This window comes from Leopardus geoffroyi, chromosome C2, assembly GCF_018350155.1.
Source record: "Leopardus geoffroyi isolate Oge1 chromosome C2, O.geoffroyi_Oge1_pat1.0, whole genome shotgun sequence".
Taxonomy (NCBI): Eukaryota; Metazoa; Chordata; class Mammalia; order Carnivora; family Felidae; genus Leopardus; species Leopardus geoffroyi.
Window position 1 is genome coordinate 45,937,109 of NC_059333.1, and position 26,968 is coordinate 45,964,076.

Here is a 26,968-nt window from a genome sequence, read left to right on the forward strand (position 1 = left end):
GTTATAAAAATGTGAAGAAATGCGTATATCCAGGTATTTTCAACTGGACTATCACTGTAAAATCCCAGTGGAATTTAAGGTGGTTACTGTTAAGCATTCAGACTATTCCTTTTCTGAACCACCTACCGCCTTGATTCTGGGGGCAGTAATCTAATCAGATTATGACTAGTGGAAATTTCTTCAGGAGATCAGAGAACTAAGAAGCCAGAGTACAGGCATACTTCCTCTGTCGAGTAATGCTTTCGCCTTTTTACACTAGTTTCTCTCCACTCCCTAACATTTTTACTTCTCCAGGACTCCAGAGCCTGAGGCCTAACACAGCCCGGAAAGCCTCGGTTTAAGGGGCATCGGGGAAACTCCGGTGCACGCCTTGCCAGAGTGGGCGCAGTTGTGTCTTTCAGTCGTTGCCATCACGCTGCCGCGCGTGTCGGGTAAACACACATAGGTTTCTTAGCGCTCTGGCAGCCACAAGAAGGGCCCGCCCCAAAGGGGTGAAATTGCTGATACTCTCCCGAGAGCCTGGGAGAAATCCGGACGGAAAGAAACGCCCACAGCAAACGCTAGGCCAGGAGCTTCCCAGCAGGCTGTGCGCGCTCCTACAACTCCCATCATGCTCCATCCGGGACAGCACTGCTCCTCGCAGGAAGGCGGCAGTTCACCCCGCCACCTGTCTAAACACATTCTTTAATACTCCTCGGTGTGCCTCTGGCATTTTCCGGTGCTCTTCAATCCCATAAACATGAGCACCAAGTCTGACTTCCTAAAACTCCAAGGAGGCGTGGCTTCGGGACCGGAAGAACGTCCGGTTGCCTAGAGAACGCTACGCGCCTAGGCGCCTGCCCAGCCACTGATGCTCCGGCTGTGGCACAAGCTACCAATTCACCCAACTTGTAGAAGCGGCTTTGCTCAGGAGCAGGGATTCTTCCAATGGAAGCATAGAGAAGAAGGCTGAGAGACGCCCGATTCTTAACCCAGAGACGGATACGAGCGAGTGGCCCATTCCTGTACCTCTTCAGCTCCTGGGCCCGCAAGACCAACCTCAAAGACCAGGTATCTCCCTGCCCCCTATCTGTAGCCAGCGCTGCCACCACCGCCACCACTCCCGCCGCGTTTTAGAATTGCTTTTTACTCTTTCCTAGTGTTTTGTTTTTTTTTTTTTTTTTACTGTGTACCGTTGTTTCTAAAGTTTAAGAGGTGGAAAAGGAAAGCTGGTTTATGCGGTTAGTACAAGGGACCCCAGAAAACTCGTTGAACTGGGTTGAGCATGTTTGTTTGGTTTTAACACCGCCCAGTTTTTTGTTTTTATTTGGTTTGTGGAAAATGTAATTGAAATTTCATCATCAAAAACTAAAAGCCTAATAAAAATGCCTGAAGTACTAAGAGTGAGCTATAATTCACTCTAGGAATACTTCTTAAAGTTTACAAAGTACCATTCGTGGTGTTTTCTCTGCCCGACCACTATCTCTGAGGCCTACTTTCCAAGCCCTTTACTATCTGTGGATAACATCCTAATTCTTCAAGACTCTTCTGGCAACAAGTAATCCTTTAGAAAGAATCTCAGATCACAATCAAGAGAATTGATTGGTGTGCAGAGAGAGGAAAACAATAAAACAGTAAGATAATAAACTGGAAATGTAGATTGGAGCCACGGTGTGAACCTTAAAAGCTATGGGAGAAAGTTTGGGCTTTATTCTGAAAGCCAGTAGTTGTCAATAGTAACTATACATCAGAAACACTGTGTAACTTTTCAAAATACAGATGCCCTAATCCCTTCATCAGAATTACTTCAAGTAGTTGATTCCCCTGTGCAGCAAAAGTTGACAGGGCTTTAGACGTAGTGAGCTACAGAAAACTTTAATTTTATCTCCCACTGTGCACATAGGGCATTGTAAATAAACGTTAAGTGGCTTAAATTGTTATCTTTTCTTCTTTCATGCATGCAAAAATTAAACTTACAGAAATGTATGATTACTAAGAAATAGAAGCATGTATAAGGCTATAATTATAGCTCTTAGAACAACTGACTTCTAAATTGTATGCCCCCAAATATTTCATTAACAAGCATTAGGTTTGATAATCCATGAAAAAGGGTTGGAAAATCACAATCCAGGGTTCTATGGAAAATGAATTGAATATTCAAGTATCAAGCTTTTGACAATCAGTGCTTTATAGTGGATGCTCAAAGGAGGAGGATGTGAGAAGTAGTCATTTTTTTAAAAAAATCTGTTCAAATTGTATGAAAAATGGAAAACAAGATATTGCCTTTATATTAGTATGTTTGGTACAATAAATAACAAAGTGAGTAATAGCAAATCTACTTTCAATTAAAATGGTCTGTGTGAATTGCTTCATATCAGAAGGCTAACTTATAGTGAATTCTACAAATGCTCCTTAAGTGGAGATTTAAACGATTGATGGAGTGAGAGTTGAATCTCCAGCACAAGGAGAAAAGTGGCACAAGTGGAGTACCTGAGATCAAACGCATCCCTTGGATAAAACAACTGTGGCTCTGTTTTATAGGCCCCATGCTTGTGTGGGGCATTGTACCTTCTCTTTTCTGCGCATCATTGGAATTCAGTTTTGAAATTTCCGTATGATCCCCCAACAGGCCTAAGCAAAATCGATGACACAGCCTCCTTTTGGATTCACTTGTCTTGGAAACCTCGTCATTTAAGTTGCTGCAAGCTCACAGCCTTCAAGGAATGGCCTTGCCTAGGATAGTGTGGGTTAAAAAGTACTGAAGGAAATGGGGAATGACAGGCTTCTGGAACCTTAGATGGAGATGAGAATAAATCAATTAAATAAGATGACTATTTAGAGAACTCAGAAATGATGGTTAAAATAATAGGAAATACTTTGGACACAGACAGATTGCAGTTGCTGCTATAGCAGTCTGGGCAGCAGTTGAGAGCTGACAACAGGGATATCTCTCTTCTGCCATCACATTATAATGTTTTGGGGAGGGATGGACCCAAAGGGAGCACCTTTGGAAAGTTTCATTTGGAATGTTCATAGCAGGTTATGAACAAGCAATATGTCTAGCAAAGTATATTAAGATAAATATATCTGTTAGGATTCTTTGTTCCTATTGATAGAAAATGCAACCTAAGCTGGATAGAAGCAAACAAACAACAACAGTAAATTTAATAGTTCAGATTATTGCATAATACAACAATGGGCCTGGCTTCAGAAAAGATTTAGCCAGTGGCACAAATAATGTAGCTAAAATCTAAGTTTTTCTCTCTCTTTTTTTTTTAATCTGCCTTCTAAGCTTCCGCATTAGACTTAGCATGAACCCCTTTGCCCATTCATTGTTCCAGATTTCCAGAAAAGGCTGCATATATTTTCAAGATCACAAGTGGCATAGTCCACACAATACTGAGTTTAACCACATTTTCTTCTTAAATATTATAAATTACAATGAGAAAAGTACAGTTATTTCAAGGGCATTATTCTGTGTGTTACCTAGGGTTGTAAGCTGCCAATCTGCATTTCAGTTAAGGCTCCTTTGTGATAATCAGCTTAAATTCTGTTTACTAAATACAGAGCTACATTGACATGGTTTTTATCATTATGTCTTTAAATTATTAAATTTTTGATGCACATGCTCATATTTTCCTTACCTAAAGTGCCTGTGATTGATATATCATTTTTACTTTCTGACTTGCAGCTGGTTTGTAAATATTTGAATCACATTATGGGATTGCTAGACAGACTTTCAGGCTTGCTTGGCCTAAGGAAGAAGGAGGTTCATGTTTTGTGCCTTGGGCTGGATAATAGTGGCAAAACAACAATCATCAACAAACTTAAACCTTCAAATGTAAGTATCTTTTTTAGATGCTTTAAGTATTTTCTGCGAGAGAAAGTTAATATGCAGAATTATTTTGTTTGCCATCATTACTTCAGATAATCATGTTATGAAATCCTGTTAACCTTGTAGTACCTTAAAGTAATAAATGTCAGGGTGCCATAATTTGCAGTGTATTTTATGCAGGTATACATTAGTAATACTTGTCTTGATAAATATGTCTTGATAATTATTTAAATTGGAATATTTTCCAAATGTCTTTTTTTCTCTAAAGATTCTCACAGATTTGCAAAGTTTACTCTTAGGTAGCATTGCCTTCTTTTTGGCTCTTTCTTAATAAGCAAAGGGAAAGGTGAATCATTTTTATGGGTTCTATGGATAATTAGACAGTTTACCAGGAGTGTGGTATACCTATCAGTAGTAGTAAGCAGAATGACTTTAAGTCATAGAAGTAATAAGTATATGAAAATATAATTTTAATAACTGTAAAATATATAAAGCTATACATTCAACACATGGTACATAAGTTGAAGTTAGGTTCTGCTACACATAAAGAAAACCCACATAACGGTGGACTAAATAAGTAAGAGGTTTCTTTTTCTGTCACCTAAATAAGTCCTGAGGAGGTATTCCAGGGCTGTGGTCAGTTGTGAGATATCCAGGCATCTTCCATCTTTCTGTTATGCTATTCCAAGTGCCTGGTTTTCATCTTCAAGATCTCCACATGGTCACCTTGGTTAACTATTATATCTGTATTCTAAGTCACCAGGAGGAGAAAAGAATAAGCTGAAGGAATAGACCTTCTTCCTAAATAAGCCCTCTTTGAAGAGCTTACCCAGAAGCACCAACTGATGATTCCTAACTTACATTTCATGGGCTACCCCTAACTATAAATAAAGCTGGATTTTTTTAAAGTTTATTTATTTATTTTGATAGAGCGAGAGAGAATGGGGGGAGAGGGAGAGAGAATATTAGACTCCTCACCGTCAGTGCAGAGCCTGTTGTGGGGCTCCATCCCACAAACAGTGAGGTCATGCCCTGAGCCAAAATCAAGAGTCAGCCACTTAACCGACTGAGCAACCCAGGTGCCCCTAAGCTGGATTTTTTTTTTTTTAAAGCAAGGCATACTGCTGCTTCCAGGAATAATAAGGATCCTGTAAGTATAGAAGAAGGAGAGAATGAATATTGAATAGACAACTAACATTTACAGTTGTAAATACACTTATTTAGGTAAAAGCCATTAGTGAAAAATGTAGAGTGAAAAAATAGACTGCATACAGATGGGACAAAAGACAAGCTGGTACTTTTAATGACTAAATGGCTAGAGAATGGGAAATATTGCTCCTAAATATAGTAGTTGAAGATGAATTTTATTGTCTTCAAATAATGCTTCAGGTTGGGCAGAATAGACAGCCTTACTACTCCATTTTCTTTTGCAACAGCTTTAGTTTTACTTCTGTTTAGTTGGAGATTGCTTTGGAATTACAAAAACACCATTATTTCTTTTTTTCTGGTCATTATTCCCTTCTACATGGATGAGTTTGCCACAGAAAAACAACTAACTCCTGGTGTATCTTCAGGTTGGAGACAGTTTGAGGCAGCCAGGATAAGAAGTCGAAGATGGATTTGGAAGGCAATTTAGTTAATTTAAGGAGTTCGCCACCGAGTTGGGAGTCAGCTCAGGCAAACATGCTGAAGTCAGGCAGAGATCAAAAATACCACCTTTGGGGTGCCTGGGTGGCTCAGTCCGTTAAGTGTCCAACTTCAGCTCAGGTCATGATCTCACGGTTCATGAGTTCGAGCCCCACATCAGTCTCTGTGCTTTCAGTGAAGAGCCTGTTGGGATTCTCTCTCTCCCTCTTTCTCTGCCTTTCCCCTGCTTACATGCACTCTCTCTCTCAAAATAAATAAATAAACTTAAAAAAACATACCAGCTTTATTTAAAAGGTTGATTTTGGAGGGTGAGGTTAGGTCTGTTCAGAGGAGTTGCTAACACTCTATTGTATTGAGATTGGCCTCCCAAAATTTCAAGTTTTCCTCCTCAGGGAAAAATCCTCCTCTTCCAGGTTTATTGAATGGCTAAGATCAGATGAGATTGCATGCTTGTGATAAGCATGAGGAGAGAGAGGAAGAATGAAGAATGCTCAGTTCACTTCACAAACTGGGCAAAGGAGTAATTCTTTTCCCATGGAGAGGAATAAATTGGTGGAGGGGAGATTGAGAAATAAGGAGTATCATTTAATGAAGTTTTCTCTATATGAAGACAGGAAAAAAGAGATTCTTCCCCAATAAGGCAAAGATCAGGTCAAAAAGCCCACATACGTTGGAGTCTATCTCCTGACTTTGTGATTATACGAAATTTCTTTATCAGTCCTTAAGAGGAAGATAAAGCAACCTACCCAGTTGATGGGGTCCAGAATTGAATTTAAAGAACAGTGAGTATATGTTAAAAGTAGAGCCATACCCAACTGTGCCTGGGCCCATAATCAGTACTGTGGATCAGCTATCAGAAGATCCGTATGGGCAAATGCTTAAACTCAGTGACTGGTGACCTGCATTTCTGTGGGTAAAGCTGTCAGCAATAAGCGAACAAGATTATAAGGAAATTTTTTAAGCAAGGGCTTATTCTGTCAGAGGTGTTTACACTTTTCTCCACATCAGAGAATAGCCTCAAAGGTAAATTTTTTTGTTTTGGTAAAACTGATCTCAAATAAGTACAAAATTATTGAAACCAGAGCCACCATTAATAACCACAAAATGGACCAGTCCCCCAATGTCTACTGCACTCACATTGGGAGAAATAACGTTAAAAAAACAGAATAGAAATTACAGTCTCTTTTTCCATCCTCCCCAACAGTATAGTAATCTTATGTTCTCAAATATGGTTATTACCATAGGAAGAATCTTCCTTGGTATGGATGCAAACAGCTTTCTTACCTGAACAAGGATATTCTTTTGAAGACAATGGCTCTTATTTTTTAAATTAGCTATGGATTTTTTTTTTCATAGTTTCTTTTGTCATTTCTAGGGATTTGGGTCAAAAAGGGAAGGAGACAGCATGCTCAGTCTGGATCTTAAAATAATCTTTTTTTTTTTTTTTTTTTAGAAAGAGAGCACATGAGCAGGGCAGAGGGGCAGAAGGAGAGAGAGAGAAAGAAAAAGAGCAAGAGAGAGAATCAAGCAAGCTCCATGCTCAGCATGGAGCCTGATGCAGGGCTCAATCACACAGTCCTGGGATCATGACCTGAGCTGAAATCAAGAGTCTGATGCTCAGCCATCTAAGACACCCAGACACCCCCGTGATCTTATAATACCCCCATTTCAGACTGGTTTTGTAACCTGTTAACCCTGCCTAACACACCACATTAGTCAGGAAGAGCCCTTCGGAAAACCTGGGTTCACAGCCAGTAACTAAGGTTTTTTAATTAATCTTCCATTGTTTTCCAACATCCCTGTCTCTCTGTTACCTCTGGTGAACTACAAAACTAGCCTAGACTTGCTATACAGCTATTTTAAGGGGATGATCACCTACTTTCTAACACCACTTCCTGAGATTTAATCTTTAGGCAACTACCCTGTCTCCTTGAATAACTGACCTCTAGATCCTAAGAACACAGTAAGTTGCTTTGCTTTTTTTTTTTTTTTTAATTTGGTGCTAATAGCCAAAAGACCACTTGAAAAAGGCTCCCAATCTGTCACACAGGTATAGATAATAACCCTTGTTTCCTCAGTGTCTCTGTACTGAAGAAATCTCTTGTGAGCTTACATCCACTATTAGAAACATTATTTTTAAAAGTTTATTTATTTATTTTGAGAGAGAAAGAGAGACAGCATGCCCACACAAGTTGGGGAGGGGCAGAAAGAGAGAGGGAGATAGAGAATATCCAAGCAGGCTCTGCGCTGTCAGAGCAGAACCTGACACAGGGCTCAATCCCACAAACCACAAGAACATGAACTGAGCTGAAATCAGGAGTCAGACACTTAACCGACTGAGCCTCCCAGGTACCTCTAGAAAGATTATTTTTAATGAATTAAGTGAATTATAGAAATCTACAATGCTCTATCAAGAAACTTCTTGCAAAAAAATTTGCAAATCTTATAGTAACGTCTCTTTTTTTTGTCTGTGGATAGAAGCAGTTTCTAGGTAACTAGATACTTCCCGGCCCCAAAATGGCTTTAAGCTATCTTAATGCTTATTTATTGTCAATGTATTGAGGTTGCTGGTGTTTTCTAAACTGATGAATGGGGGTGAGGAGGCATTTTAACCTGATCACTGGAGAATCTGGTCTTAGCTGTATTTTCTTAGAGATGCACTCTATAAATATCTTTCTTTTCCAATTCCCAACCACCCCCCGCCCTTTCCCACATAAATGCCATTATACTACCACATCATCCTGATTTGTATGATTTAAAACAATCTGAAATATCTTGCATATTTGATTGGTAGCTTGTTTATTAAATGTTTCCTCATAAATTTAAATTCCTTAAGAGCATATATCTCATATTAATCAACACTAAATCCCAAATAATATTGCAAGGTATATAAGTGTGTTTTGGGTGAATGGACTGATGGGTTATTTTTCTATTTTCATTTTTGGGCAGGGAATGATGATTGATGGCACCAAGGATATCATGTTTACTAGACCAACCAAATAGAATCCTCTTTCAGAAATCCTGTTCTATTCTTGTTAACATTAGTCTATCCTTGGGCTGTGTCAGATAGACTATTCCACTGAGGTGATAATTCCTATACTCTTTGCTTGCTTTGTACCATTCCCTGAGCAAGTTAGAGAATGACCAAATGTATTTGTTCCTAGATAGAGCAGAGGACGATTAATGTTGGAGATCATTCTCTAGAAGAAAATGAATCCTACTTGAATCTGGAAGCACCAGCTCACATACCTTGTTTTATCCTAATTAATTTGTGGAATTTCTTCTTTCTAATTATCTTACATTACAACTTTAGAAATGATGGGAAGAAAAGAAAGTTGATTAATTTTATCCCTGTTAATTAAAACAGCAAGTTAAAAGAGAAGATCTGGAAACAAAGAGTTTGTGCAGAAGCTGGGTGATTGTGAAGAGACTAGGCAAATGTTCTAACTACAGTTCAGTGAGGATAGGGCTATTCTTTTGAGGTGTATCTTCTGAGATTTCTTTTTAAAAAAAAAAATTTTAATGCTTATTTATTTTTGGGAGAGAGACAGAACACGAGCAGAGGAAGGGTGGAGAGAGAGGAGACGTAGAGTCCAAAGCAGGCTCCAGGCTCTCAGCTGTCAGCACAGAGCCTGACATGGAACTCGAACCCACAAACCATGAGATCATGACCTGAGCCGAAGTCGGACACTTAACTGACTGAGCTGCTCAGGCGCCCCTGAGATTTCTTTAAACATTTAACTTCCTTGCTTTTTTATTACTGTTATATTTTTCCTGATAATAATAGCTGATGATTTTATTATGATTGTGATCAAAATCAGAAACCAAAACAGTGGGTTATTTAGAGACAACAAAAATTAGGAAACTCTTTAATCCAAAGTTTGTTTTGCAGTGAAGAAACCCTAAGATCTGAGGCAGGAGGACTCTGAATCGCAGGAAATGAATTCTAACATAAACAGAAAGATATTTTTGGAAGAATATAGGCAGCTCATAAGAAAGAAAAGCTGAATAAACAAACTTCAGAAAAGCAAAACCGGGCATCTCTAGGGAGGCCTTTTCACTAGCACATTGCTACTAAGGTGACGAAGCTCCAGTGACTTTTCAGCTTCTGTCTTTGCATTTGAATTTTAAATTTCCAGAAGTAGACTACCAAATTAAATGTAATGGTGTGAGGCAACAGTTTTCTTTCTACTCCTGCTGTTTTCACACAAAAGCAACATGATGAACTAAAGGGTGATCTTTTTTAAGTTACACTGTGATTGATTGCATGGAGAAAGTTGGAAAGAGACTGAAATCAGTGACTATAATTATGATATTTGTTGAGTATTTACTATGGGCCTGACACTGTATTGAGTATTTTGCATTCATTAACTAATTTAATTCTCATGATAACTTTACAAGTTAAAGATAATAACAGATTTCACATTTGAGAAAACTAAGGTTTGGAGAAGTAACTTGTCTAAGATAGCATATTAACAATTAAGAGCAATTACAAGTTTTTTGTAATAAAGCAAAGCAAGAAGTGATAAGTTAGTGAGATAGGACCAATAAAACTTAGGGAATGGTTATATTAAAAAATGTAAAAAAAAAAAAAAAGCAGTCAGGAATAACTCATAGGTTCAGAAAATGAGTGGATTTTTTTATTCAAAGAGAGGAATAGTTTTGATGGTGGAACTGTTAGGAGGCATTTGATGACTTACAATTTAAGTCTTTTTTTTTTTAAGTATATTTATTTTGAGAGAAAGAGAGAGAGAGTGGCAGAGGGGCAGAGAGAGAGGAGTGAGAGAGAATCCCAAGTAGGCTTCACACTGCCAGCACAGAGCCTGACATGGGGCTCAATTTCATGAATTGTGAGATCATGACTTGAACCAAAATCAGGAGTCAGATACTCAACCAACTGAGCCACCCAGGCACCCCAGTTTAAGGCACTTTAATTGCCAGTTTAAGTCACTTAATTGACTTTCTAACATGTCTCCTGCTGTACTTTTGCCCCCTTGTATCTCTTCACACAGAATTCCCCACCATGACCTTCGAGGCTCTACCTCTCTTTATTACATACAGCTCTCTGCCTTACTCAGTACATTTTAGATATACAAGTCTTATACTTTTCCTCAGTGACAAGTTCCTTCCTGCATTGGGGTCATTGCACTGGCTAATTCCTTTGACTGGAATATTCTTTGCCAAGATCTTGTCATAGCTTTTCTCCTTTTTGATATTTACTCTTGGGTCAGATGTCACCTCCTCAGAGAGGCTCTTCCATGCCCCATACCAACCTCCTCCCCCATTGCCTCCCATCCCCAAATCACCTTTCATTGTACTTATCACTGCCTGAAATCGTGTTCATTTGTAGTTTACTTGGTTATTGCTGTTTACCTTCTTTCGATAATAAGCTCAGTGAGAGCAGGGGCCATGTATATTCACCATCTAGATATGCGAATAGTCCCCTATAGTATATAGAAACTCATTAAGTATGTGGTGAAAGAGTACAAAGTCCTGTATGTGAACTCGGAATGACTCATCAAACCGCTTTAAGGCTGTGGTAACTTGCAGCAAGCCACAAAATATGAATTAAGACATACACATTATACAGATTCATATTAGTAAACCTTAAACTTCTGTAAAGCATTCACACACTGTGATCCCACTGTAAAAATTATAATTTTGTTTAATTCTGTCATCTCCTTAGTGAAAAATTTTAGAATTGGATATTGGATATTTTTTTTAACCTGAGGAATAATTCATCTTTGGTAATTGCAAATTTCTAAATTTATCTTTTCTCTTAAAGGCTCAATCTCAAGATATAGTTCCAACCATAGGATTCAGCATAGAGAAATTCAAATCGTCCAGGTAATTCACTTTATTATGCTTGTGACTAAGAAGTTTTGGGTGAAAAAGTGATAATATTAGATCTACCTCATCATTCCTTCTACTTTTAGAAAAATTAATTTGTTGTTTCAGAAATCCATAAGTATTAAAATATTTGTACCACTACCTGTGGATTATTTTTCAGAATTTAGAGTTTAGACAAATTCTGATAATCTCTCTAGTAAGGAAAACATTTTTTATATGTTACTTATTGAAAAATATTTATATTCAAAAAATTTATTTTATGGGACTTGTACTTGAAAATTGATTCAAATTGCATATTGTATATCCAAAGGTGGCTTCTTTGAAAAAATTTAAAATTTTAAATAGAAGTGACACCTTAAGTTAGTAATTTATAAGGTAGTCATTGCTTTGTTTGGTGTTTGATTTTGTTTTGTTTTTATTGTCTTTTTCTGTAGTTTGTCTTTTACAGTGTTTGACATGTCAGGTCAAGGAAGATACAGAAATCTCTGGGAGCACTATTATAAGTAAGTATGTTTATGAATGTTAGTTAACTAGATGATTATATTTTTTTTTTTTTTCAACGTTTATTTATTTTTGGGACAGAGAGAGACAGAGCATGAACGGGGGAGGGGCAGAGAGAGAGGGAGACACAGAATCGGAAACAGGCTCCAGGCTCTGAGCCATCAGCCCAGAGCCCGACGCGGGGCTCGAACTCACGGACCGCGAGATCGTGACCTGGCTGAAGTCGGACGCTTAACTGACTGCGCCACCCAGGCGCCCCAAGATGATTATATTTTAATAACAAATAACGATTAACAGATAAATCCAAAAGATTACATGGGCTAGGTTGCAATGTTTATTTTTCATATAATTTAAGCACATTTTCTAATTTAAAAAGATACATGATCATACTTTATATTATTTTCCAAAGGCTTCAGGCCCTTCATGACTTTGGTTCTTTGCATATGCTGTTCCCTCTGTTTTTAATGCCCTCTTTTATTTTGTTTAAAGTTAATATAGTCATGCTTTAAGGCTAACTCAAAAGTCACCTCCTCTGTGAAATTTCACCATGTTGCCCAGGTATTCTGTCCCCAGCATTCACATAGTACTTTGCCCATTCACACCTCTGTAATCATAATTCTTAGGTCTTAAAGTCCTGTACCATACCTGCCTCCATAGTGAGAGTATGAATTCTTCAAGAGCAGGGATTATTTCTTATTAAGGTTTTTTCTTCAAGGCCAAGTATGATGCTGGACATATACATCAGTACATATTTATTGAATAAATTTAGTTAAAATAATAGTACTAACAGTTGATCCATTTTTCTATAACCAATTCTAAACAAGATATTTTTCAGCATATGCACATCTAGTGCTCACTAATCACTGCAGATTAAGAACTATCAAGTTACTAGGATCCAAATGTATTATATCCTCTCAAGATTTGCATGTGGTATTAAAATGAATTAATTAACTTCTAATATTGCTAGGACTCCTTCATATATAAGCAATGTAAATTACTTTTGGAGTCTGAAACTTATAATCAGTATCGTTTGACTAAATGCACTTTTGTCATTATGAACTCTTGTTTTCAATGGTTATGACATGACTGCCAGATCTGATTTTAATTTTTTTTGATTAATTCTTTCCTGCAAATGTGCAATAAAAAAATACATAGAAAATAGTACTTTAAAAAAAGGAAATGTTTCTCTTTTTTTTTTTTTTTAAGTTTATTAATGTATTTTGAGAGACAGAGACAGCATGAGTGGGGTAGGGGCAGAGAGAGGGAGAGAGAAAATCCCAAGCAGGCTCTGCACTGTCAGCACAGAGCTTGATGTGGGGCTTGAACTCATGAACCGTGTGATCATGACCTGAGCCCAAAACGAAATGTCAGATGCTTAACTTACTGAACCACCCAGACACTCCAAAAGGAAATGTTTCTTATTTTAATTCCTTTTTCTTCAAAATCTTTTTGGAAGAAGTTAATTAATTATGAACACTATAGATAAATTGTAGGTTGAAAGTGAATATGGTTACTATGGGGAAGTTTATAGTAATAGTAAATTTATATCTTGTATCTCTATATTTTTCTAATTATGAAAGAACAAATTCATTTTAATCTGTTAGACTGAAAGAGGTTAAAAAGATTAAGTGTACTGTTGGCAAAACAAGTCATTCTTATGGTGGGAATGTAACATCTTTTTCAGGGAGATTTACCAGTATCTGTTAAAATGAAAAATGTTCATGCTCTCCAGCCATCATTTTGCTGCTTGAAAAGTATCCTATGACTAATACTGGTGGGCAAAGATATACACTGAAAATTGTGTGTTGAACCCTGTTTATAATGACATATCTCAATTATAAAAAGAAAAATAGTATTCTTAATAAAAATATGGGCTTAGTATATATAGAGAAGAAAAAAAATAGGTGGAATGTACACCTAACCATTAATAGCATTTGTTTTGGGAACAACAAGATTATAAGGGAAGTTTACTTTGTCATTTATATGATTCTATAATATTAATTATTATATAATTTTTGCATCTTATCCTTATAATATGAAAAAGTAATAAAATATAAAATATAAGGAGTGCACTTTTTTTAATATTTGAAAAATATAGAAGAGAATATAAAAAAGTTGTTTTCCATAAATCTCACTACTAATAAATTTGCTATTGTTAATCTTTTTTGTATATTTCTTCTTTTTTAAAATATAAAATACACACTTTACATAATAGAGAAAGGAACATTATAAATTGCCATGTATAGTTTTTTATCCTGCTTTTTCAGTTAACATTCATGATAAGAATAAATCAGGAAAAACATACAAAGAATATAACTAATGCATGGCTACCTGTTATTTTTTCATACTCCTATGTCTATTTTTTGGTCATTTTTCTATTTTTGGACATAAAGGCTTTTCTCAGTTTTTGAAGATTATAAACAGCCCTTCAGTTAACACATCTTTCTGCATAAATCTTTGTCATAGTCCATGTTTCCTCAGAATAAATTTCAGAAATAAAATTACTGGTTCAAAGTGATTGAACATTTTTAAAGCTCTTGGTAGATCTTTCCAGTCATATCAATTTCTATGGCTATTACTAATAAATGACTGGTGATAATCTGTATTCATTTTTTTTAATGGTAGGAGAAATAGAACTAGAAAGTTGTTTTATTTTTATATTCGTGTGATTACTAATGACATTGAACTTTAAAATAATAACTTACTACTAGAATAAGTGATTCACAAAAAAAGTATAAATGTCCAGTAAATATATGAAAAGATATTGAACTTCACTAGCAATTAATGAAATACAATGTAAATATGCTTTTAAAATGGCAAAAATGGAAAACTGTTAAGAAGCCATACAGGAAAGGGATGGGAAAAGTACTGATATTAGTATAAGTATGATGTTGACAAAGCATGTCTGGAATACAATTTGTCAGTGTTTATCTAAAACTTTTAATTTTGTATATATTCCTAGAAATTTTAGTCCTAAGAACAAATCTTAAAGTATCAAAAAATTTAAAAATTGTATTTAGGAGGATGTTTATTCCAAACTTTTTCATAATCATGAAAATTAAGAATAATCTCTAAGTCCAATAGAAGTTTGGCACAGTATTTGATGACACCATGCAATGAAAGGGTCAGAGGGAATCAGTGACTTTTTTTTAAGGGCCAGTGAGATCTATAGGTGAACCCTTAAGCCAGTTCAGTAGCTGGTTATCAGTAGATGGTTATCAGTTTAAAAAAAATCAAATTGAATAAAATAAAAGCTATTTGTAATTATTTCCAAAAACTTATTTCAAATATACTTATGTATACTTATGTGTCCTCTTAATGTAAAATGTATTTATCACTATGGTTAAGGTAAAAAATACTGGTATAGTGTTTAATGTTTCATACAAAGGTAGCTCAAACAAGAGGCGCCTGGGTGGCTCAGTCAGTTAAGTGTCCAACTCTTGATTTTGGCTCAGGTCATGATCTCATGGTTTGTGAATTTAAGCCCCGCATCAGACTCTGCACTGATGTGTGGAGCGTGTTTGGGATTCTGTCCCTCTCATTCTGTGCCTCCCCTGTTCATGCTCTTTCTCTCTCTCTCAAAATTAAAAAAGCTCAAACCATACTGCAGAAAAAGATCACGGAAATGTTTATATATCAGAAAGTCAGGATGTAAAACAGCAAGATTCCATTTAAATACAAATGTAGATATTCATATGTGAGTATACACAAAGAAAATGTCAAAAATGATTTATGCCAAAGTATTAATAATGATTGTATCTGTGTAATAGAATTATGATTTTACTTGTAATTTTTTAAAATTATGAAATAACAAGTCATTAAATATACCATATTATCAACCAACTGAGAACAAATTACTTTACATAAAATATGACTAATGATAATATATTAATCACTCATATAAACTAATAAATAAAGAGATAATACACAGGTTAGGAAATGCAGATGAATACTAAATATGGAAAAATGTATGAGTTTATCGCTAATTTTTCTCATTTTTTATATTACACAGAGAAGGACAAGCCATTATTTTTGTCATTGATAGCAGTGATAGATTAAGAATGGTTGTGGCCAAAGAAGAACTTGATACTCTTCTGAATCATCCAGGTATGTTTGTGTGTTTGTGGCATCTGTGCTTGAGGGTCTGTTTACATGAGATGTTTTGTTCTTTAGTGTTGGCAGAAAGTTGTTACTTGTGTTATGTAATTATCTCTATTTTAAAATTTTTGAATTTTTAATTGAAATATAATCAATACAGTTTTATATTAGTTTCAGGTGTACAATACAATGATTCAACAATTCTAACAGTAATGAGTATATTACTCCCCTTTATTTTCAATTTTAAAATATAGTAATTATGCAGAACTCATATCTTTACCTGTAGCACATTATATATGTTTTTTATTTTATTTTTTTAAATTTTCACGTGTTTTATGTTTGCATGTACTTTTTAAAATTTTTATTTAAATCCAAGTCAGTTAACATATAATGTGATAATGGTTTCAGGAGTAGAATTTTGTGTTTCATCACTTACATATAACACCCAATGCTCACCCAACAAGTGCCTTCCTTAATGCCCATCACTGTTTGGCCCATCTGCCACCCAAAGCCCCTCCAGCAACCCTCAGCTTGTTCTTTATTTAACAGTCTCTTCTGGCTTGCCTGCTTGTCTGTTTTTATCTTATTTTTCCTTCTTTTCCCCTATGTTCATCTGTTTTTTTCCTTAAATTCCACATATGGGTAAAATTATATGGTATTTACCTTTCTCTGACTTATTTCACTTAGCATAATACATTCTACTTACATGTTGTTGGAAATGACAAGATTTTATTCTTTTTGATTTCTGAGTAATACTCCATTGTGTGTGTATGTATGTGTATGTATATATATATATATACACACATACACACCACATCTTCTTTATCCATTTGTCAGTCAGTGGACATTTGTGATCTTTCCATAATTGGGCTATTGTTGATAGCACTGCTATAGACATTGGGGTGCATGTGCCAATTTGAATTAGCATTTTTGTATCCTATGGATAAATACCTAGAAGTGCAATTGCTGGGTCGTAGGGTAGTTCTATTTTCAATTTTTTGAGGGATCTCCATACTGTTTTCCAGAGTGGCTGCACCAGTTTGCATTCCTACCAGCAGTGCAAAAGGGTTCCTCTTTCTCCACATCCTCACCAACATCTGTTGTTTCCTCAGTTGTTAGCTTTACCCTTTCTGATAGGTTTGAAGTTGTATCTCATTGTTGTTTTGATTTGTATTTCTCTTATGATGAGTGATGTTGAGCATCTTTTCATGTGTTTGTTAGCTATCTGGATGTCTTCTTTGGTAAAGTGTCTGTTCATGTCTTTTATTCATTTCTTCACTGGATTATTTGTTTTTTGGGTGTTGAGTTTCATAAGTTCTTTGTAGATTTTGGATACTAACCCTTTATCTGATATATCATTTGCAAATATCTTCTCCCTGGTTGCCTTTTAGTTTTGTTGATTTTTTCCTTTGCTGTGCAGAAGCTTTTTGTCTTGATGTTCATGTTTGCTTTTGTTTCCCTTGCCTCCAGAGACATGTCTAGTAAGAAGCTGCTGAGATCAAGGTCAAAGAGGTTGCTGTCTGTGTTCTTCTCTAGTATTTTGATGGTTTCTTGTCTTACATTTAGGTCTTTTATCCATTTTGAGGTTATTTTTGTGTATGGTATAAGAAAGTAGTCTAGGTTCATTCTTCTGCACATCGCTGTCCAGTTTTCCCAACACCATTTGCTGCCTTTATTCCATTGGATATTCTTTCCTGCTTTGTTGAAGATGAGTTGGCCATATGTTTATGGGTCCATTTCTGGGTTCTCTGTTCTGTTCCATTAATCTATATGTCTACTTCTGTGCCAGTACCATACTCTCTTGATTATAGCTTTGTAATACAGCTTGAAGTCCAAAATTGTGATGCTTTCAGCTTTGGTTTTCTTTTTCAGAATTGCCATGGCTATTCAGGGTCTTTTCTGGTTCCATACAAATTTTAGAATTGTTTGTCCTAGCTCTGTGAAGAATGAAATTTCAAAGGTTTTGCAGTGTTTTCCAGGTTGCCCCAAAATAAAAATACCCTTTTTTTTTGGTTGCATAAAAAGAATAGGTGTCAGTAGCCAAAAATATAGATCGATAAAGAAGAAAGGAGGAAGTAAAAATCCATGTATTTCAACATGTATTTAAAATTATTTTGGTTATGGGGTGCCTAGGTGGCTCAGTCGGTTAATGGCCAACTCGATTTCGGGTCAGGTCATGATCTCACGGTTTGGGAGTTCAAGCCCCGCGTGGAGCTCTGCATTTACAGCGAGGAGCCTGCTTCGGATCTGTCTCCCTCTCTTTGTCATTCCCCCACTTGCAAGCACATGCTCTCTCTCTCTATCTCTCTCTCTCTCTCAAAAATAAACATTAAAAATAAAATAAACAAAAATTATTTTGGTTGCCATTTTTTTCATACATGTATGTATATATAGGTATGTGCAATCACAGCATTTCATATATATTTATTCTGAGAAATATTTTGAAATAGATCTTTTATGTTTTTAAACTCTAACTGCCAGCCCTCTATCCCCTTTTAAGATACCAGTATTAACAATTTGGTATTTTTTTTCTCATTTTTATTTATTAAAATCATATCATATTCTCTATACTCTTCTGATCTGTCTATTCTCAGATAACACTGAATGATGGAAATCCTTTCAAGTCAAATTGCATATATGTAATTAGTCTTTTTAACAGTGCCTAATATGCCATACTATGAGTGTACCACATTTATTCTGTCATTTACCAATTGATGGATATTCTTTCTTTTTCTCCACAGTACAATTCTCCAGTAAGTATTGTGGAACTCTGCATTAATAGCTTTACTCCTGCAAAAAGATTTTAAGTGGTCTTTGTGCTATGACTTTTAGGAAGAGGTGGTGGTTTAAAAGAAGTGTAGATTTATTAGGAATAGAATGGGAAGAGTGTGGGGCTTTCTAATAATTCTTCCTGCTCAACAACAATCACTGGTATTTTTATCAGACAACCTAAGCTTATTCAAATATTTGGGTAATAATTATCTAGCTCGTACTTTTTATGTGACTTTTTCACTTTTAAAAACTTAGCAATCTTTTATCTGGGTTATCTGCTTTTCTCCATTGTATATTCTTGCCTCCTTTGTTGTAGATGAATTGACTATATAAGCATGGATTTATTTCTGGACTCTCTATTCTATTTCATTGATCTATGTATCTATTTTTCTTTTACCAGTATGATACTGTTTTGATTACTGTAGCTTTGTAATATAGCTTCAAATCTGGGATTGTGATACTTCCAGATTAGTTCTTCTTTCTCAAGATTGCCCTGGCTATTTGGGGCCTTTTGTGGTTCCATACAAATTTTAGGATTATTTGTTCTATTTCAGTGAATAATACTGTTGGTATTTTGATGGGGATTGCATTAAATCTGTAGATTGCTTTGAGTAGAGTGGACATTTTAACAATATTAATTCTATCCATGATCATAGTATATCTTTCCATTTGTTTGTGTTGTCTTCAATTTCTTTCATCAGAGTCTTACAGATTTCAGAGTATAAGTTTCACCTCCTTGGTTAAGGATTTTGTATATTAAAATGCAATATGTGTTACAGATTTTTGTGTATATGTATAACAAATATATAGCAAAATTTTGTATATTAATTTTGCCTCCTGCAACTTTACTGAATTCATTTATTGGTTTCCAACAGTTTTTGATGGAGCTTTTGGGTTTACCATATATAGTATGTCATTTGCAAATAGTTAGTGACAGTTTAACTTTTCCCTGCCAGTTTGGATACCTTTTATTTCTTTTTGTTGTCTAATTGCTGTGGCTAGGACTCACAATACTATGCTGAATCAAAGTGGCAAGAGTAGACATTATTGTCTTGTTTTTAATTTTAAAGGAAAGATGTTCAGTTTTTCACCATTGAATATGATATTAGCTGTGGGTTTTTCATGTGACCTTAGTATGTTTAGGTGTTCTCCCTCTAAACCCACTTTGTTGAGGGTTTTTATCATAAATGGATGTTGTATTTTATCAAATGCTTTTCTCCATCTATTAAGACGATCATATGGTTTGTATCCTTCATTTTGTTAATGGGGTATATCACACTGATTTATTTGCTAATATTGAAACATCCTTGTGTCCTTGGAATAAACCCAACTGGATTATGGTGTATTATCCTTTGTTGAGTTTGATTGTCTACATTTTCTTGAGGATTTTTGCCCCTGTGTTCATCAAAGATAGTGGCCTGTAATTTTTTTTTTTAGAGTGTCTTTCTCTGGTTTGGGTATTAGAATAATGCTGGCCTTATAGCATGAATTTGGAAGGTTTCCTTCCTCTTCTACTATTTGGAATAGTTTGCGAAGGATAGATATTAACTCTTCTTTAAATGTTGATAGAATTCACCTGTGAAGCCCATTGGTCTCGGACTTTTGTTTATTGGTAGTCATTTGATTTTTTTTTTATTCAGTTTTGTTACAAGCAATCAATCTGTTCAGATTTTCTATTTCTTCCTGATTCAGTCTGGAAAGATTATATGTTTATAGGAAATTAATCCACTTATTCCAGGTTGTCTAATTTGTTGGCATATAATTTTTCATAGCAGTCTCATAATCCTTGACATTTTTGTGGTGTCTCTTCTTCTCTAATTTCTGATTGTACTTATTTGGGTCCTTTCTGTCTTTTTGTCTCTTGATGAGTTTGGCTAAAGATTTATCAGTTTTGTTTGTCTTGGTTTCATGATCTTTTGTGTTGGTTTTTTAGTCTCTATTTCATTTATTTCTACCCAGAACTTTATTTCCTCCTTCTAGTAACTTTGGGCTTTGTTTGTTGTTCTTTTTCTATTTCTTTTAGATAAAGGATCAGATTGTTTGAGATTTTTTATTTGTTTGTTTCTTGATGTAGGCCTGTATTGCTATAAACTTACCTCCTTTTCTCATTTCATACCATTGTGGTCATAAAAGATATAATATGAGTATTCTTAAATTTATTGAGACTTATTGTGTGACCTAACATGTTCTGTTTTGGAGAATATTCCAGGTCTACTTGAAAAAAATGTGTATTCTGCTGTTTGAGGATGGAATATTCTGTATATATCTGTTAAATCCATCTGTTTAATGTGTTGTTCAGTGCCACTGAACAAAGTTCCTTATTGGCTTTCTGTCTAAATGATCTTTCCATTGATGTAAATGGGATCTTAAAGTCCCCTACTATTATTATATTACTGTCAATTTCTCCCCTTTATATTTATTAATATTTACTTTGTATATTTAGATGCTTCTGTGTTGGGTGCATAGATATTTACACTTGTTATATCCTCTTATTGGATTGATTTCTTTATCTTATTTATTGCTTTTCTATGTATTTTTTTATAATCTTTGGTTTAATATCTATTTTATCTGGGGCCACCTGGCTGCCTCTGTGAGTAAAGTATGCGACTCTTGATCTAATGGTTATGAGTTCAGACTGTACACCCACGTTGGGTATAGAGATTACTTAAAGTTAAAAAATATTTAAAAAATGAAAAATAAAAATAAATAAAATAATATTTATTTTGTTTGACATAAGCACTGCTACCCCAGCTTTCTTTTGCTTCTATTTGCATGGGAAATCTTTTTCCATGCCCTCATTTTCGGTTTGTATGTGTCTTTAGATTCTGAAGTAATCTCTTGTAGTCAGTGTATAGATGGGTCTTGTTTTTTTTTTATCGATTCAGTCACCCTGTATATGAACTTTTTAAAATTGATGTATAAGTTGTATATAGTCAAATGCTTAGATCTTGATTATATAGTTCACTAATTTTGACTAATGCATACACTCATGTAACTACACTGCCTATCAAGAAACATTTTCATCACCCCAGTAAGTTCTTTCACACTCCTTCCCAGTCAATACTCCTCACCTCATACCAGAGAACTTCTAATCTGATTTCTGTCACCAGATTAATTTTGTCTATTCTACAGTTTCATGTAAATGGGGGAGGGGGAGCACATGCATTTTTGTGCATAAGTTTTTTTATTTGACATAATGGTGTGGAGAATCATCTATATTGTTTTATATATCACTTGTTTATTCCTTTTTATTGCTATGTAACATTCTGTTGTGTAAATATCCAACAGTTTGTTTATCCAGTATCCTGTTGATTGACATCTAGACTGTTTCTAGGTTAGGGCTATTATGAATAAATCCGATATGAACATTCTTATAAAAGACTTTTGTAGACATGTTTTTATTTCTCTTTGAAAAATTCCTAGGAATGATACTGCTGAGTCATAGGATAGACATATGGGTCATATTTAAAGTAACTGCCCCTTGATTTTTCAAAGTGGTCATACTATTTTACATTCTTAACAACATATATGAGAGTTCCAGTTTCTTTACATCCTCTCCAATGATTGATGTTATATTTTTTTTCACTTTAGCCTTTCAACAAGGTGTGTAATAGGATCTCATTTGCTTTTAATTTCTATTTTACTGATGATTAAAAATGTTGATCGGGGCGCCTGGGTGGCTCAGTCGGTTAAGCGTCTGACTTCAGCTCAGGTCATGATCTCGCGGTCCGTGAGTTCGAGCCCTGCGTTGGGCTCTGTGCTGACAGCTCAGAGCCTGGAGACTGTTTCAGATTCTGTGTCTCCCTCTCTCTGACCCTCCCCCGTTCATGCTCTGTCTCTCTCTGTCTCAAAAATAAATAAACGTTAAAAAAAATTTTTTTTTTAATAAAAAAAAAATGTTGATCACTTTTGCATATTTTATTAACCATTCTTGTACATTCTCTTGTAAAATGTCTTTTTAAAAATATTTATTTATTTTGATAGAGAGTGTGTGCAAGTGGGGGAGGGGCAGAGAGAGAGGGAGAGAGAATCCCAAGCAGGCTCCACACTGTCAGCGCAGAGCCCAGTGTGGGGCTTGATCTTATGAACCATGAGATCATGACCTGAGCTGAAATCAAGAGCCTGATGCTTAACTGACTGAGTCACCCATGCACCCCTCTCTTGTAAAATGTCTTTTTAAACCTTTGCCCATGTGTTTAATTTGGTTGTTTGTCTTATTATTGAATTTTAACATTTCTTTATAAATTCTAAATAGAATACCTTTGTCAAATATATGTGTTTTGAAGATTTCTTACCAGTCTGTGGCTCACCTGTTTATTTTTTTCACATTATTTTTTTTTTAAGTTTATCTAGAGGTGGGGGGCAGAGAGAGAGGAAGAGAGAGAGAATCCTCAGCAAGCTCTACACTGCCAGCACAGAGCCCAATGCAGGGCCAGTTTCACACTCTGAGATCAGGACCTGAGCCAAAATCAATCAAGAGTTGGACACTCAACCAACTAAGCCACCCAGGTGTCCCATTTTCACAGTATCTTTTAATGAACATATTTATCTAATTTTGGTGAAGTCTAATTTATCAATTTTTTCAATTTTTATTTTTAATTTCAATTTTAGTTAACATACAGTACAATATTGGTTTCAGGAGTAGAATTCAGTGATTCATCACTTATGTTCAACACCCAGTGCTCATCACAAGTGCCTTTCTTAATACCCATCACCCACCTAGCCTATCTCCCACTCACCTCCCTCCATCAACCTTCACTTTTTCCTTTTAATACAAGCTTTTTATGTCCTCTCTAAGAAATCTGTGCCTACTGCCTTAAGATTACTAACATGTTCTCCTGGGGCGCCTGGGTGGCACAGTTGGTTAAGCGTCCGACTTCAGCCAGGTCACGATCTCGCGGTCCTTGAGTTTGAGCCCCGCGTCAGGCTCTGGGCTGATGGCTCAGAGCCTGGAGCCTGTTTCCGATTCTGTGTCTCCCTCTCTCTCTGCCCCTCCCCCGTTCATGCTCTGTCTCTCTCTGTCCCAAAAATAAATAAACGTTGAAAAAAAAATTAAAAAAAAAAAAAAAGAAAAAAAAAAAAGATTACTAACATGTTCTCCTATGCTTTCTTCTAGTAGCTTCATAGTTTTTGTTTTTATATTTAGGCCTGAGACCCATCTTGAATTAATTTTTGCATTTTTTTTTACAGATATCCAATTACCCCAAAATACATTTGTTGGGGAAAAATTGTTTTCACTGAATTACTTGTCAAAATCATTTGACTTTCATGCTTATTGAATATAATTTGTGTATATGTGTGTGTCTGTTTCTGGACTCTGTATTCTGTTCCCCTGATCCCTTTTATGTACTTTTGCATTGTCTTTATTACCATAGATGTTTAATAAATCTTGAAGTCAGGATAAATCCTCTAATCCTGGTCTACTTCTTCAAGATGATTTTAGTAGTTTTAGGTGTTCTATATTTTTAAATAATGTTTAAAATCAGCTTATTAATTTTGTAAAACTGTGCTGGGATTTTATTTTGATCATATTTGCAGATAGTTGAGATCTTAACATTAGACTTAACATTGAATGTTCCAACTCATGGATATGGTATGTCACTTCATGTATTTATCCTTTTCTCAATTTCTCTATCTTTTATAGTTTTCTATGTATGTCTTACACATCATTCATTCAATTTATCCATAAGTTTTTTTTTTTATATTTTCAAAGCTATTGTAAATAGTTTATTTTATTTCATATTCTAATGGTTCATTGCTAGTATGTGAAAATATTGATTTATATTATGGGAGGTTGTTAAATATACTTATTCTAGTAATTTTTCTCTAGATTTCTTAGAATTTTCTATGTATGAAGTTAACAACAAAAATTCTTCTTCCTTTTTAGTCTTTATGCCTTTTATTCTTTTTCTTGTCTTATTGCACTGGCTAGGACCTTCAGTACAATGTTGAATAGAAATGGTTAAGTCTTGGGGCGCCTGGGTGGCTCAGTTGGTTGAACATCTGACTTCAGCTCAGGTCATGATATCGTGGTTCATGAGTTCAGCCCCGCGTCAGGCTCTGTGCAAGATTCTGTGTCTTGCTCTCTCTCTGCTCCTCCTCTGCTCATGTTCTATCTCTCTGTGTCTCAAAAATAAATAAAACACTAAAAAAAAATTAAAAAAAAAAAAAAAGAAATGGTTAAGTCTTACCTTTTTCCTGCTTTCTTCCTGCCCTAAATCCTGGTGCTTGCCACTCTTCCTTACTAATAAATGCCCTTTGTGACCCCCCCCCACCCCAAATAGGGCACTTTCACCTGCATTAAAAACCTGGTCAGGTGGATATCCTTTTTCCTCAATGATTTCCTTAATGGCATCTGGAGACTGTCTGCTACCTTTTGGTTGGCAGAAGCTACTTCTCCTGTTATCTTGATACTTTTTAAGCCAAATCTCTTTCTAAAATTATCAGGTCATCTTTTATTTTAAAAAAAATTTTTAATGTTTTTATTTATTTTTGACAGAGAGAGATAGGAAGAGAGAGAGAGAGCGAGAGAGAGAGCAAGCATGAGTGGGGGAGGGGCAGAGAGAGAGGGAGACACAGAATTTGAAGCAGGCTCCAGGCTCTGAACTGTCAGCACAGAGCCTGACGCAGGGCTTGAACTCATGGACTGCGAGATCATGACCTCAGCCGAAGTCAGACACTCAACCAACTGAGCCACCCAGGAGCCCCATCAGACTATGTTTTATTAGCACTAAATCCTCCACTTTCCTTTTGCTTTATGTTCACATAATAACTTCACTTTTTCTTGAATCATGTTAGAGTCTATAGGGATGCCTTTCTTATAGCAATCCTGCACTCACATAAAAGCTACATTTTCTTTTTTTAAAATTTTTTTTTTTCAACGTTTATTTATTTTTGGGACAGAGAGAGACAGAGCATGAACGGGGGAGGGGCAGAGAGAGAGGGAGACACAGAATCGGAAACAGGCTCCAGGCTCTGAGCCATCAGCCCAGAGCCTGACGCGGGGCTCGAACTCCCGGACCGCGAGATCGTGACCTGGCTGAAGTCGGACGCTTAACCGACTGCGCCACCCAGGCGCCCCAAAAGCTACATTTTCAATACAAGATGAAAAGGTATTTCATGAAATGTGCAAGGTTTTCATGCCTGCTGGCATAACTGCAGCAATGGCTTCATGAATTTCCTTTTCTTTTTTTTTATGTTGGTCCTTATACCACAGATTCATACCTCAGGCATCCACAGATTCAGACCTCAATCTATGGTACATATCAAGTAATTCAACTTTTTCTTGTAACGTCATAACTTTTCTTTGCTTCTTTCACTTCCAGGATGACTGGTGGGACTTTGTATGGGTGCCATATAATTCAAGGTTTACAGTATTGCACAAACTAAGGTGAAAAAATATGTGAGAACTGTAAGAGATAACTTTTACAGTAATACACGATTTACTGGAGAGAAGAATTCACATAGAGATGATTAGGGTCAAATAGCATTTTAAACAGATACTTTCAACACTTAAGCTCACTGCAATAGGTGCAGGAGATGACTTTGAAATTATCTTAGTGGTACAGTATGTGTTGCAGTTAATTTTATGCAGTTATGAATTAATACTGCATCTTTACATTTGTTTGCATATCTCTTAACTGAATGCTGCCATGTTTGGTCTATGTACATGTAAATTTTGATGAATTTTAACTTTTTATAATAGATTTGTATATCTTTTATGGTATTAAATGATAAATTCATCTTGTATCTATATGTATCTTATGCATTCATGAGATACCTAACCTTTTCTTAATTTTTCTTCTATGTTTCTGGGATACATGATTTGTTTACAGATTTTTGCAAATTGTTGGCAAATCTCCAAAAAATTTTCAATATATTTATTGAAAAAAAAAAGGCATGTATAAGTGGACCTGCATAGTTCAAGCTCATGTTATTCACTAACTTTGTCATTCATCCATTGATAGACACTTATGTTGTTTCTGTGTCTTACTCCCATTCTTTGCATCCAACATTTTATCATTAAGTATGCTGCTCAGTAGGGTTTGCTTATATCTTTCCTTATTAGGTCAAGGAAATTTTCTGTTATTCCTAATTTTCCAAAAGGTTCCATCGTAAACTCATGTTATAGTTTACCAAATGCTTTTTCTACATCTATTGCAATGATAGTATGATTCACATATATTAAACCAAACTTACGTTTCTGGATTAAACCTCATTTGACCATTGATTATTAACCTCTTTATATATCATTGAATTGGATTTGCTGACATTTTACTAAGATTT

The 26,968-nt window shown here is 35.5% G+C and overlaps 1 protein-coding gene across 4 annotated transcripts in view; it reads left to right on the forward strand.

Moving 5' to 3' along the window:
• Positions 1–605: 605 nt before the first annotated feature.
• The window catches only part of ARL6 (ADP ribosylation factor like GTPase 6), a 41,014-nt gene continuing 14,651 nt past the window's right edge, over positions 606–26,968 (forward strand). The window contains exons 1-6 of one of the 4 annotated variants that reach the window (XM_045501721.1): positions 619–1,050; positions 3,671–3,820; positions 11,247–11,308; positions 11,746–11,814; positions 15,825–15,919; positions 18,652–18,663. In XM_045501721.1, coding sequence (XP_045357677.1) covers positions 3,698–3,820; positions 11,247–11,308; positions 11,746–11,814; positions 15,825–15,919; positions 18,652–18,663 — 361 coding nt within the window. In that variant the 5' untranslated portion in view covers positions 619–1,050; positions 3,671–3,697. Of the gene's footprint in view, positions 1,051–3,670; positions 3,821–11,246; positions 11,309–11,745; positions 11,815–15,824; positions 15,920–18,651; positions 18,664–26,968 lie in introns of all 4 variants that reach the window. The other 3 variants (XM_045501723.1, XM_045501724.1, XM_045501722.1) reach the window with 3 other exon arrangements.